Source organism: Eschscholzia californica, unplaced genomic scaffold (assembly GCF_041429995.1).
Source record: "Eschscholzia californica isolate CP2 unplaced genomic scaffold, dmEscCali1.0.p SCAF_6, whole genome shotgun sequence".
Classification (NCBI taxonomy): Eukaryota; Viridiplantae; Streptophyta; class Magnoliopsida; order Ranunculales; family Papaveraceae; genus Eschscholzia; species Eschscholzia californica.
In genome coordinates, this window is record NW_028238483.1 from 11,790,210 (window position 1) to 11,805,110 (window position 14,901).

General features: G+C 42.7%; 1 protein-coding gene across 1 annotated transcript; it reads left to right on the forward strand.

Annotated features, from left to right (window-relative positions):
* Positions 1-6,594: 6,594 nt before the first annotated feature.
* Positions 6,595-7,218, forward strand: LOC147531742 (uncharacterized). Its single transcript, XM_086649815.1, has one exon. It carries the CDS (start codon positions 6,595-6,597, stop codon positions 7,216-7,218), a length of 624 nt encoding a protein of 207 aa, XP_086505941.1.
* Positions 7,219-14,901: the final 7,683 nt, after the last annotated feature.

Below are 14,901 nucleotides of genomic sequence, written 5' to 3' on the forward strand. Positions count from 1 at the left end.
AATTTCTTTTTTAAAAAGAAATTTGGGCTTCTTCCATAACCAATCAAGAGAACAAAGTGTTTGTTGCTCATGATAGTATTCTTCTAATAATTAGCACACCTAGTAGTCTGGGAGAAAACACTAATTATTACAAGAATAAGTGGGAGAAAAGTACAAGTCGATTTAATTCGATCATGAGAAAAATCATGGAGGGTCATGAAGAACAATCATGAAACTTGTACAAGTCGATTAAATTCGACCAAGAGCAACAAACTGCGGCTCCTCGGAAAAGAAAAGGTTAAAGACATGATCTAATAAACCCACCGCACAAAAGCGAATGTCATTCGCCGGAGAACTCTCAAAACAAGTGAAAGTGTCTCTAAAGGAATATCTCAAAGTAGTTGAGAAAATTCCAAATTGTTGTTCAAAAGCCCTAAAAGGTCAAATCTCAAAGACACAGAAAATAAAGGTTTTTTTCTAAAGAGATAAAAGACCTGCGCAGAAATGGAAACTGACTCTAGATTTTGGCTAGAAGCCAAAATCATCGTGGAATCCATATCTCGTCAAGACATGAAGCTTGATAATTTAAGTCAACAGAAGACCTAAATTGGTTTTCCAAAGTAGAAAACTGAGAAGGATGGAAACATTCATGTTTCCCGAAACTAGACAAGAAGAATAAGATTCTTTCAATCAAGTTATGTCCACAAGCATGCTTCAGAAATCTATCGACGGATTAAAAGCACGCAAGAGTTAGAATCTTCGATTCAAAAGGCAATCAGAGAAATTTGATTCCTGGAGAATGAAGAAAATCTTGAATCACGAGTTTCAAGAAGGTAAGTGGGAGTAAACAAACCTTCCGGGTCCATATGCATAGTACATACAAAAGATTGAGTACGACATAAGGTGTTGTATAACAGTAACGAACTGACTCAATAAAGGACCACACACAAAAGGATAAAATGCCATTTTGGGCATCTGAAGATCTATAAGCATAGATCAAAAGGATGATAGGATTAGAGAGACTCAGTACGCTGAGATGCTTGAGATCCGAAACAGAAAATCTAAGACTCGGAAAGTCTAAAAGAATTTCGACCCAAAAACTCATGACAGAGGGCGTTGCAAAACTCGGAGTCTAAAAGACACCGATGAGCTAGCACGCATGAGAGAGACATTTATGTTCGAAAACATAAAGTCAATCATGTTGGACATGATTAGCATTTAAACATCCGAATTCGGATTGGAAAACCAAAACACTACTTAGTACATCCTAGAAGGCTAAAGGATGAAGTAGTACAAAGTTGAACATGTCATCGTAGCAAACTTCCAGACATGGAAGGAAAGTAGGCTAAAAGTGTTTTAAGCCGGGAACTGTTGCAAATACTACACAAAAAATTAAAGGCCTTAACTCTAGTAAAGATTACTAGATATTATCAAGGTTGAAGATAGTAATCTTCAAATTAATTGATAATAAGCAAAGTTTAAAACCGACTACCACGGTAGTCAAACTAAACTGTCACCTAAGACATAGTATGAGATTCATACACAGTCTAAGGCATGAGGTGTAATTTTAAACCTCGACAAGTAAAACTGAGTGGGTAAAAGGAGTTTTACGGAAGAGGCTCAGATTTACAACTCTCGTTATCAGAAATAATAAGAATTATTTCACCAGTCGTCTAAACTTGGTTTAGTGTTTAAACGACAGTCCATCGATAATAAAACGTTCCGAATAGGTTTGTCAGATACGTGATCTGATGAATGAAACCCTATTAAGTGAACTTGGAATATTTATTATCAAAAAAAATCCCTGGTCCAGGTCATTGCATGGACAACAATGACTCACGAAGACTAGCACGGGAGTCGATGGGATAGCGCAGTTTCATGGGCTATATGAATAGTATATTCTATTCGACTACGTGGGTTTGTAAAAGGTTTATACACTGGATAACCCTCAAATGAGAAGTACATCATTCGTGATGAACGTCAATACTTCTCATAAAGACAATTGGAGAGATTCCTCAAAACATGAGTGCTCCACTCATCTTATGTAAGGAATGCCCGACTTTGGTTCCATTAAACGCCGCGCCGTAAAAGGAGGTTATAAAGACGGATACTGGGAAGGACAGGATAGACATGAAGTTAAGTGGGAGCGCAAGAATGGATTGCGTCACCCTAATCACATTAGGTACAAAGTGTCTCAAGGCCACTTGATGAGTAGCAACTGAAAATGCGTGGCCGCGCTCAAACGGATTAAAAGTTAATCGTTTGTCTTTTACAGTTGTACTCGGATATCAAGAAAGTCTGAATGATGTGACGTATCAGATGGGATACTAAATTGACACGGGAATCGAGGCATTGCACTTGTTCTAAGTCCAAGTGGGAGTCTGAAGGAGTTGAAGGAGATGTCCTTCGACCAAGGTGACAATGCGAACAAATTGTCGGATAGGACAATTGATGTGGAAGATCATCAAGTCCGATTGATTTAGGGATCGTAGAGTTGTAGCTAGAGACCAACTACGATCGTCGAATTACGAAGTAATTCGCGGCTAACTTCGATCGGATCCTACAACGGGTTACACATAAGAGTGACAAATTGATCTAGGATATGACTAGTGGGAGTGAGATATAATCATGAGAGTGTCCCATAAACATATCTCATAGGCCTAAAAAGGAATTAGGCAAAGATAGTACAAAAAGGCCAAAAACAGGGTTTTTGGGCCTAGACCGGTTCGGGTACTTCTAGGACTCGGATTGGGCTGAATTTTGGAGGGTTAGTTTCTGATATAATAAAAATTATATCTGACAATTTTCGTGGTGTTTGGACACCTCCTCCTTAGGGAATTGAGAAAATACCAATAGTTGCTATTTTCGGCTATTTCCCTAAATCTTATTCTAAAGGGTGTTTTAGGAAACCTAAAAGGAGGTGGATTCTTATTAGGGTTCTATATAAACACTCTTAGGGCAGAGAATAAGGTGTGGAATTTCTCTCTAAGCTTTCTTACTCTACCACATCAAGTAGAGAGGAGAAAGTGAGCTAATTCCCATTAACTATCTATCTAGTCAAGAAGAAAGGAGTTCTTCTTTTCCAACCACCATTGGTGTGCTAGCTATACAACAAGGTGGGAGATCAAATTGATTGCTCGTGTCCCAAGTAGAGGAGCTACACTTGAAGCTCTTGGTATTCTTCAATCAATTCAACTAGTTTGAGGGAAAAGCGATTAAGGTAATCTACTATCTCCATTAGATTAATTACTAGTTTTGCATGTGATCCTGGGAATACTAGTGTAGACATTAGATGTCATATTTCCGCTATAAACACTAGTAGAAGGGTGTAAATCCCTACAGTGGAGTGGTTAAGCATCTAGAATTTTAGGTATTGGTTTTTTTTTTAGGACACTTTTTGAACTTTTTGTACATATTTGCATGAAAACCTCCAATTTTTAGATATTTTAGAGTCACTTAGTGTACTGGTAGCTACGGGAACATAGGGACTTCTAGCCAAAATAATTGAATTTAGATGTGTATAGGGACTTTATTCGGGTTGCTTAGCGGTTGAGAGGCAATATGCTGACAAAACGGGACAGCGATCACCGGTGGAGTATTCAGTATTTGAGTGTCAATGATTCACTTAATCCTACCTACTATAAATTGTCCACCCAGAGTGTTCATCTGCGCAAATTCCGGGTAGAATGATGAGCTACCAACCTCACACCCATTTCAGCACTATCTCTTGAGTGCTATTTCATGCAACCATAAGGATGTCATCAGAATTGCTAACTTTATCTTGTAGTCTTGTTTGCAGTTGGCATCATTCTCTCGACCGAATCAGATCCATAGAAACATATCGACAACAACAAGCGAAAAATCACAAATTTGAAGAAAGTTGAAAGGTTTATAAAGCAACAGTACAAAGAGCAGAATTTCATTGTATGTTGACAACTTATATACAAAAGTGAAACATAACGAAAGATGTTAACTAGTAAAGTTCATGATATCGAGGCAGTACAAAGGGTGAAACAACTAATAAATGAGTAAATCTCCTAGTGGAAGGAAGTTTCTATTTTTATGTTATAAAATTGCAAGATTAGGAGTTTGGTAATGTGTTTTATGATAGAGCGGAAAAAAAGATATTGAGTCTGAGAAGCTTATTTCAAGCGAAGTTTAAGGTGTTTGATAAGGATACAAATGGTCTCATCTCTGCTGAAGACTTAAGACATTTTATGGCAGATTTTTGTGACAAGTTGAGAAGTTGAAAGAAAGAAAACGTGTTAAGTGATAAAAGTTACGAGAAGAGAAAAATATGAGTAGTAGATCAAACAGTGAAGGTCATAATTCAGAAATCAAAGTGATAGTAATTTCATGTTTTTTTTCAAATTGTAAAGATCTATGAAGTTTATGAGTTCATCATCATCAGTTGGATACCGAGGATTGAAGACGTTTCTATGGGATTCTGAGAGAATGGTGTTGATTGTGGATCGGGTGAGAAGGTAAATACGCATTCCCATCCTTGCATAATGGTTGATTTCCTTTCTTAGAGATCATTAGACTAGAAAAAGGAGTTCATTTTCATCCAGTTATTTTTAACAATCTTTAGTTTTGGAAGGTTCCCTTTTTCCTTCGCACTTGTTACACGTGTGCAGGATTCATTTTTCTCTTGCTTGCACACATGAGTGAAAATTTCATGAATCCTATAAATGGTGAGGTACATTACTTATCAGATCGCTCTCGGTGCTGAAATATTTTATTCGGTGGTTTCCTCCTAACTCTACGGTTAAGCATGAGAATTGTGATCTTTACTACATCTAACTTCTTATTGTTATGGTGCAGAAATTTTATGTTTACTTAGTTATTGGGATGCATGTGTTTTAAAATATTTATAAGTTGGAGTGTAGGTTTGTGGGTACATCTCTGGTAAACCCTCACGAGACTATAACTCGTCCACTAGGGACACCTAGGGGTTTAAAGGCTTGTCACATACGCTAAATGTGATCGTATCCTCTACGAAACAGAGTTTATCTTAGTTTAGGTTTGTAGTTTGCTCGAGGACTAGCAAAAGGCAAGTGTGGGGGAATTTGATAGGTGCATAATTTACATGTTTTGTCTATCATTTTCTTATACATATTTTCTAGTTTTTGTGTGAATTATCCGTTATTATCATTACTTTTGGTATTTATGTATCGTTTCAGGCTACATCTCGAAAAAAAAGTGGAATCACGCGCGTTAAAGGAAGAATAGATTAACGTCACAGTTAAGAAGTTATTTGAAGAATTTCTCGCGTGAGATTATAGGGAATTGAATTACGAATCCAATGGCGAAAGAATCAGGTTATTCCGATATCGTATGAAGAAGCTATGAGCACCACAAGAACGAGACCGAAGCAGCTCAATCGGTGGAGTGCGACGCGGGCCGGGCATGTGGTCCAAGCAGTCGTGGTTAGTATACATACTACTGTAGTATTGTATATTATAAATACAAAATAGGAAGGTGTGGGGCCCTTCCTATATTATACTAAAACAAAGAAAAGAAAAAGGGAAGGAGTTGCTTATTTGGGCGTGAAGATCTTTAGGGCAAGAAAGGAAAGAAGGGTTTTTTGGTGTTTTCTTTTTGGGAGAAGGCAGCAGCTAGGAGCATCAAGAGAGAGAAATAAAAAAAGTTAGAAGGCAACAACTAAAATCATTAACAGAGATAAAGAGGAGAATAGAAGAAACGGGTGTTCTCCATTGGTGTCGGTATCAATAGCTTTTGATCGTTGTTTGATTTCTTTGAATTCTTCTTCTATTATAGTTTAATTCCAAAAACAAATATGAGTAGCTAATAATTTCATTGATTAGAGATGTAGTCTATGTCATGAATATGTTGTTAATTAAATTATCCTCTCTTAAGTATTAATCGATTAATACTATTCATGTTTTACAATTTATATATTTTAGGATTGGATTTTTGTTCGTTTAATATCATGAGTTAGATGATCTAAAATCACATCTTTAGCTAAACTAGGGTTTCGAACCGCAATAGGGGGACACCTTTGTTACACGTAGCATAACATAATTGCAAGCGACGAGATGTTGCCAAGCGATTATGTGTGAAACATGACCTAGGTTAAATCTGAATAGCTTATATATCGGATTGCTTAGAATAACCTCGACCCATAGATACCACTGCTTCCGTTAGGTTAAATTCAAGCAACTTGCATCGAGTTATTTAACGGAAAGAATTTAAAGAGTGGCGGCCTGCGCCTTTGATGAAATTAGGGGTTTTGACGGAGTAGACCTGAGATAGGATGCTTTAAGGTTATTAGTATTAAGATAGATATTAAGTTTGGTTAACAACATGTTCGATGACGGAAGATGAATTCTCTAATCAATTTACTCTACCATAGTATTTAAAAAAATCCTTCGTATTGTTATTATTTTTTATTTTCGCAACAATCCCCCCATTTATTTAAGTAGTCAAAATTAGATAACAACCATACCTCTTTGTGGGATCGATACCCATTCTAACCTTATACTCTAGTTTAGTGTGTTGGAAGAAAGAATAATATTTTGGTCGGTTGACACCCTATCAGCAACCTCCCGGGAGGTGGTGTTTGCAGTAGTGATCGAGAAGGTCGATGAGATAATGCATCCAGTATACTTTGTCAGCAAAGTCTTGAATGAAGCAGAGTTGAATTATCCAACAGTGGAGAAATTGGTCTACGCGCTTATCTTGACGGCTCGGAAGCTGCGCCCGTACTTCCAAGCTCACACGATGATCGTACAGACCGATCAGTCGCCTAGGAATGTGCTCCAAAAGATGGACCTTTCGGGACGATTGACCAAGTGGGCAGCGGAGCTCAGCGAGTTCGACATCAGGTACACACCCCGAACTGCAATAAAAGGACAAGCATTAGCATACTTCATAACGGAATGTTCTGTCTCTGCGACAGACATAGGACCAGAACAGATCTTGTCCCTCTTCGTGGACGGAGCGTCAAGCGAAGCCACAAAAGGGGCCGGAGCTGTACTGATCAACCCCGAAAATGAGAAACCCTTCCAAACCACTACGTTCGGGTTCGCCGTCACCAACAACGAAGCTGAATACGAAGGCCTGCTAACGGGACTAAGGATGGCCTTAAAATTCCGAGCCACCAGCGTTCGAGTATACAACGACTCTCAACTCGTCGTCAACCACATCAATAGGGATTACGAAGTGAAAGGAACTGATATGGAAAAGTATGTGCAGAAGGTCAGAGATTTGGTCTGACACTTCAAATACTTCTCCATCACAAGGATCTCGCGGCAAGAAAACGTCCTGGCGGACGCCCTATCTAAAATGATCAAGGGCCAAGCCCCCATACTGGGAGTAATTTTCCAAAGGTTGGAAGAAAAAAGCAGCGACAAAGCAGCTGAGGTGTTGGCAATCAGGGTAGCATAGGGAAGTGTCTGGATGAGACCTTACGTGGAATACTTACATACACAGAAGCTACCCGAGGACGCTGACGAAGCAAGGAGGGTGATGATGCACAAAATGTGTAGACGTTGACTAACGTCTGAAGAGTCAAGATCAGACCTGAAGTCTCTTGGATCGACTCGGCTTAAGGCAGCAGGACAGCTAAACACCTGATGGTCCACCACATATTCCCCTAACTGGGAGGTCGGCCAGAAGAAACCAGCTCTGCATAAACGCCCTTGACATGGACAGATCAGCCCTGGGGTCTCAAAAGGAATAAGGGGGGTCTCCACAGGTTCGGCCCATATCTTACGCCCAGAATTGGGGAGATATCAGCGCTGCGCGACCTAACGACTTAATCCCGAACCTTCTAGAAAGATCTCCGTCGGCCACACATCTCGAAGTGTTTAAGCCCGATTGGACTCCACGTATCTAAGGGAGGAAACTTCTCCTTTAAAGTCTATCACTCCGGCAAGATATCTACAAAGTATCCTTGAACTTAGGAACTTTCACTTATCAAAGATCCGGGATAGACTCGAAGAGAAACCCTAGATACGCAAAAGAGGCAACTTCCCTTACGGTTTGACGGCAACCGCTTCGCCACCGCCACTAATTACAGTCGGCCTAACTTCGCCTATAAAAGCCCCCCACATCGTCCTTCACAGGACACGATCTCTTCACCCTAAAAAGATCACCCAATACTCAGAGTTCCCATAACTCGCCCCCCAAAAGGATCGATCAATATTCATTCTTTTACTGCAAAGAGCACCCTGGCTGTCTTGAGCGTTGGAGCGGTTTTCGAACCCTTTGCAGGTTTTCCCCCCTCGGGAACAGGCGATCAGGAGCAAGGAGCAAGGAGCAAGGAGCAAGGAACTGGAGCGAGGAGCGAGGAGCAAGGAACAAGGAGCAAAGAGCAAGGAACTAGAGCGAGGAGCGAGGTGCTGGAATAGAGAAGCAGAGCAGAGAACCAGGGCTGAACAGAGGAATCTGTCCTCTCACAACAGAATATACCATCATAACGGAGGCTGTTATGCATCAACTCCCTTTTTCATGCTGATTTAACCGGAGGCCAATTTTCGACATCAGCATTTGGCGCTAGAACACCTCGATCCCGAAACCAATGAACAACTAGTGTTAGAACACCTAGACTTGGTCGACGAAGTCTGAGACCAAGCAGAGGTGCGAAACCTAGCCTTCAAAGACACTATGACCAAACAACACAGGTCCCACATGAAGATAAGAAAGTTTGACATCGGAGATATGGTGTGGAACACTTCGATCATAGCCAAGTCTAAGGGTAGAACACTTCGATCCCGAAACCAATGAACAGCTAGTGTTAGAACACCTTGACTTGGTCGACGAAGTCCGAGACCAAGTAGAGCTGCGAAACCTAGCCTTCAAAGACACTATGACCAAACAGCACAGGTCCCACATGAAGATAAGAAAGATTGACGTCGGAGATATGGTGTGGAGAAACTCTAAGTTCACCCAAAAACCATCAGCGGCCAAACTCTTTCCCACGTGGGAGGGCCTTATAAGATAGTGGAAGTCTTAAGACCCGACACTTATAGGTTAGAGAATGCATCAGGGCACGTCCTCACGCATCCCAAGAACGCGGAACATCTCAAATTTGCCTTCCAAAAGAAAGACACCGATGTACCCTAAACACGATAAGATGGGCCAGACTTAAGGAGGTAAAATATAAATTTACTTGTATGGTGCTATGCTAAACAAGGAAGCTGCTGATGTCGAAAATTGGCTCTCGGTTAATCAGCATGAAAAAGGGAGTTGATGCATGACAGCCTCCGTTATGATGGTATATTCTGTTTAGAGAGGAGAGATTCCTCTGTTCAGCTCTGCTTCTCAGCTCTGCTCCGCTCCTTGATTCTAGTCCCAGCTCCTGACTCCTTGCTCCAGCTTCTGATTCATTGTTCCAGCTCCTGACTCCTTGCTCCAGCTCCTGATTCCTTGCTCCAGCTCCTGACTCCTTGCTCCAGCTCCTAATTCCTTGCTCCAGCTCCTGACTCCTTGCTCATGTTCGTCTGTTCCCGAGGGGGGAAAACCTGCAAAGGGTTCGAAAACCGCTCCGAAGCTCAAGACAGTCAGGGTGCTCTTTGCAGAAAAAGAATGAATATTGATTGATCCTTTTGGGGGGGGCGAGTTATGGGAACTCTGTTTTTGGGGCGATCCTTCTGGTATGAAGAGATCTTGTATTTGGGAGAAAGGGTGTCTGTCCTTCAGAGATCGTCTCTTTGGGGTGAAGAGGTTGTCTTTTTTAGGTAAAAAGATCGTGTTCTTGGGGTCAAAAGAGCCTATTTCTTAGGTAAAGAGACTGTGTCCTGTGTGGGACGAAGTGGGGGGCCTTTTATAGGCGAAGTTAGGCCGACTATCCTTAGTGGCGGTGGTGAGGCGGTGGCCGTCAAACCTTAATAGAAGTTGCCTCTTTCGCGTATCTAGGGTTTCTCTTCGAGTCTATCTCGGATCTTTGATAAGTGAAAGTTCCTAAGTTCAAGGACACTTTGTATATATCTTGCCGAAGTGATAGACTCTAAAGGAGAAGTTTCCTCCTTTAGATACGTGGAGTTCAACCGGGCTTAAACACTTCAAGATGCATAACCGACTGAGATCTTTCTGGAAAGTCCGGGATTAAGTCATTAGGTTGCGCAGCGCTGATATCTTCCCAGTTCTGGGCGTAAGATATGGGCCGAACCTGAGGAGACCCCCTTATTTCTTTAGAGATCACAGGGCTGATCTGTCCATGTCGAGGGCATTTTATGCAGAACTGGTTTCTTCCGGCCGACCTCCCGGTTGTGGGAATGCTTGGTGGACCATCAGGGGTTTTAACTGTCCTGCTCCTTTAAGCCGAGCTGTTCCAAGAGACTCCCGGTCTGATCTTTGACTCTTCAGACGTTGGTCAACGTCTGGACATTTTATGCATCATCATGAGTCCCGCCACTCCTTAGTTGAAAGTAGAGAGACTAAGGAGTAGAAGTAACTCGCGTGTTTTACTTTGAAGGCCAGAAGTCGAAAGTATTACCTGTCCCAGAGCTGTATCGTGAAGCTCTTTGGGCCTTACCTAGACCGTGGTCGTTTGGTGGAGTTCTGTCTTACTGTCAATACTCCAGAGCTGATTGATGTTCATGACTTGGAGATTTTTTTCGTCTGAGTGTTAGCTTTGCTAGAGCTGATCTGGCTATGCTCTGACACGTGACAGATCATTCCAAGGCACGTTTCGTCTTCTGCGCAAGTAATTAATTTCTCATCCATGCGTGATTTTATGACGTTATAGATTTGATTCCCTGATCACGCGTTTTCAGCGTTGATCTTTTGAACTTCTTCATACGGTAACTAGCTTCATCATGCGCATACGCGTGGAGCGTCGCGATTGGTGGATGAAACACGTCTCCTTGAAACCCACTAAGACCTCATTGGTAACCGCTATTCTTGAGCCGTTCACGTCTCCTGGTCATTATTCCCTTGAGTATTTTCGAGGCGTGTTTGGTTTCTGTCTTTAATGATTACCCCTCATTTTCGAGGGGTCTTCCGGCTGCCTTCTTCTACTATAAATAGCTCATTTTGGTTCCATAATCCTTTATTAGGAGTTTTTTAGAGAGAGAGGACCTCCTTCCCTTAATACTGGTATTCTATCGCTTTTCTCTTTCTGCGGCTTCTACTGGAGATGTGTGGTTACCAGTGCTGCCTCCAACTGGGGTGCTCAGGACAAGGTGATGATGGCAAGAGGGTCATTTTTCCCTCGGTTGTCTTCTGGTCTTGACTGCACTTCTGAAAAGGGGTACCTGGTGGCCTTTCATCTTTTCTCCTCTCGAGCTACGTGATGGCTCTTCTAGCCGTTCGCGTACTTTGGTTTGTTTTCCTTTCCCTCAACTGTTGAGGATTTTACTGCCATTTTTTCTGTAATAGACCCGAATGCATATTGTAGCTTTTGGTGTCCTTCTCTGCAATTTCTTCTATAATAGATCATTTTTATGAATTAATAAAGAGTTTACCTTTTCCCTTTTATTTTTGCGCTTCCTTATTTCTCATGCTTGCGTCTCTTGGTTCCCTATTTTTTAGTTACGACTGATCACCACGACCCTTCGTTGATCACGTCCCATTATTGCGACTTCGTCGTCCTATAAATATGTATGAGAGCATGACTGATCCTTCCATATTTCGCCATGCCTAGTTTGTTCATCGAGGGGCTTCTTCCCCGAGATAACCTTGGGATCAGTTTCCGTTTGACGCTTCTTGCTGGAGGTCTTCACGCTCGCCACTAACGCGTGAATGTCGAAGGTGAAGGTCTGATCAGGGTTTTTTGATTTATCGGCTTGTCTGTTTTCGAGAATTTAGAGGCGATCCTGTTCGGCGAACCTTTCTGTCCCTTGCAGCTCTCTCAGAGAGGGATATTGGACGATGGCCGGCGAGTGACTTTTGAAGTAATGGGATACTTAGTTCGTTTGTTTGACGGTAGCCTCGTGGCAGTGATTATACGAACTTCCATAGAATTAATTCCTTCTGATGTAATTTCTCTGTCTGCCTCTTCTCCTATTTCTTCTTCTTCGTCAAACCTGTAAATAGTCGGTGATGGGTGTTTTTTGGAGCTCTTCCTTCTTGACTCTGTTTTTATCTGAAAAATACTTAAATGTAAAATGGTTAATTATATAAAGCCCTAATCTTGCTAATGCGTCCCTAAACTTACTACGCATGCTCCAAATGATCGCTTTTGCATAACATAGAAAGAGTTAGACCTATTCTAACATGCTCTAAGCTTACTATTTCCTTCTGCAAAATGGAACCCGAATTAGCCCTGCGTAAAAAAGTTTTGAATAGTGTTTAGAGTTTTTAGCTCTGCCCCTGGTAGTCTATACCAGAGCTGTCTTCGCATAACTAGTTTCACCAGGACTTTTCCTTAGACCTCTGATCGTGGCTTTCGCTACCAGAACTGATATTGCCAGCTTTGGCTAGTTTAACTAGGACTTCTTCTTAGACCTCTGGTCGTGGCTTTCGCTACCAGAGCTGGTTTCGCCAGCTTTAGCTTGACTAGTTTAACTAGGACTTCTCCTTAGACCTCTGGTCGTGGCTTTCGCTACCAGAGCTGGTTTCTCCAGCTTGAGCTTGGTTAGTTTAACTAGGACTTCTCCTTAGGACCCTCGGTCGTTGCCATAGCTATCGAGGTTGTCCTGTCCCTGGTCGTGGCTTTCGCTAGCAGGGCTGTTTTCGTCGGCTTGAGCTCGACTAGTTTTTGCCGGGACTCCTCCCGTGCCCCCGGTCGTGGCCTTAGCTACCAGGGCTGTCTTCCTCATTTTAAGCATGAATAGTTTCGCAAGGACTTCTCCTTATACCCCCGGTCACCTTCATCGGGGTGGTAGTTTTATCTAGGACTTCTCCTTGGGGATCCACAGGGACCACGTTTCACTCGAGTAAAGGGTTGAGTTTAGCTAGGACTCCTCCTTGTGAGGCCTCGGGTTGCAGCCGTAGCTACCAGAGCTACCTCGTTTGCCGGCTTGAGCCGATCAGTGTAACTAGGACTTCTCCTTGGGACCTTGGTGAGGGGTCGGTTTTTACTCGAGCAAAGTTCAGTTTAACTAGGACTGCTCCTTAGGGCCCTCGGTTGTCGCCGTAGCTACGGAGGCTATCCTGTCCCTGATCGTGGCTTTCACTTAGCAGGGCTGTTTAATTTAGGGCCCTTGGTCGTTGCTTTCACCTACCAAGGCTGCCTTTAGGTCCCCTGGTTGTGGATTTCGCTGTCAGGGCTACCTGCTCGATTCAGAGCGAGATGAGTTTAACTAGGACTCCTCCTGTTATAGCGTTTTGTGCTAAAAAACATTTTTATTTTATATGGTAAAATATGTAGCTAGTAATGCTACTTCTTTTGCCTAATGGCTTTATTCAAAAAGGAAAGATAGTAGGGGTAGTGACTGCTGATGTCGAAAATTGGCTCTCGATTAAATCAGTATGAAAAAGGGATTTGATGCATGACAGCTTCCGTTATGATGGTATATTCTGTTTGGAGAGGTGAGATTCCTCTGTTCAGCTCCGCTTCTCTGCTCCGTTCCGCTTCTCAGCCCTGCTCCTTGTCTCCCTGCTCATTGCTCCAGCTCCTGACTCCTTGCTCCAGCTCCTGATTCCTTGCTCCAGCTCTTGATTCCTTACTCCAGCTCCTGATTCCTTGCTCCTGTTCGTCTACTCCCGAGGGGGGAAAACCTGCAAAGGGTTCGAAAACCGCTCCGACGCTCAAGACAGTCAGGGTGCTCTTTGCAGTAAAAGAATGAATATTGATTGATCCTTTTGGGGGGCGAGTTATGGGAACTCTGTTTTTAGGGCGATCCTTCTGGTATGAAGAGATCTTATGTTTTTGGGGTCAAGAGAATGTATTTTTCTTAGGGTAAATCCCTTGTGCCTTTTTAGGGTAAAGTGAGCGTATCCTGTAAAGGACGAAGTGGGGGGCATTTTATAGGCGAAGTTAGGCCGACTATAGTTAGTGGCGGTGGTGAGGCGGTGGCCGTCAATCCTTGGTAGAAGTTACCTCTTTTGCGTATCTAGGGTTTCCCTTCGAGTCTATCTCGGATCTTTGATAAGTGAAAGTTCTTAAGTTCGAGGATACTTTGTGGATATCTTGCCGGAGTGATAGACTCGAAAGGAGAAGTTTCCTCCTTTAGATACGTGGAGTCCAACCGTGCTTGAACACTTCAAGATGTGTAACCGACTGAGATCTTTCTGGAAAGTCCGGGATTAAGTCGTTTAGGTTGCGCAACGCTGTTATCTTCCCAGTTTTTGGCGTAAAATATGGGCCGAACCTGTGGAGACCCCCTTATTCCTTTAGAGATCGCAGGGCTGATCTATCCATGCCGAGGGCGTTTTATGCAGAGCTGGTTTCTTCTGGCCGACCTCCCGGTTGTGGGAATGTGTGGTGGACCGTCAGGGGTTTTAGCTGTCCTGCTGCCTCAAGCCGAGCTGTTCCAAGAGACTTCTGGTCTAGCCTCTTCAGACGTTAGTCAACGTTTGGACATTTTATGCATCATCAGTGACGACCTTAATTTTTCAGCTCTGCATGTCTGCTGTCGGGTCATCATAAAACACTTTGTCTCCTCCAACGGTGGCTGAGTTCACTTCTTCTTGCTCGCAGCCCGGGGCGAAGACGAGATAGCATTCTCGGGCTATTTTCCAGTCTCTCCTGACCGTTCCGATGAGATTCGTTCCCGGAATTGGGAACTTCATCATAAGGTGGTTCATGGAAACTATTTCTCCTGACTCCCTCAGGAAGTTTCTGCCCAATATGATGTTATAAGCGTACATCTTATCGACGATTGCGAAGTTTAGCATTATCGCCTTTGCTGATTCTCCTTCGCCGATCAGTACTGGCAGGGTCGCTATTCCGTCTGTTTCGACCTGATTGTCTCCGAATCCTGTCAAGCAAGATTTATAAGGTTTGAGATGGCATTTGCTTACCCCGAGTTTCTGGAAGCATGTCCGGCTCATGACCTCCGTGGAGCTCCT

Bases quoted from the DNA above. Each gene is read 5' to 3' on its own strand.
- LOC147531742 (XM_086649815.1), top strand. From the start codon at position 6,595: ATGCATCCAGTATACTTTGTCAGCAAAGTCTTGAATGAAGCAGAGTTG.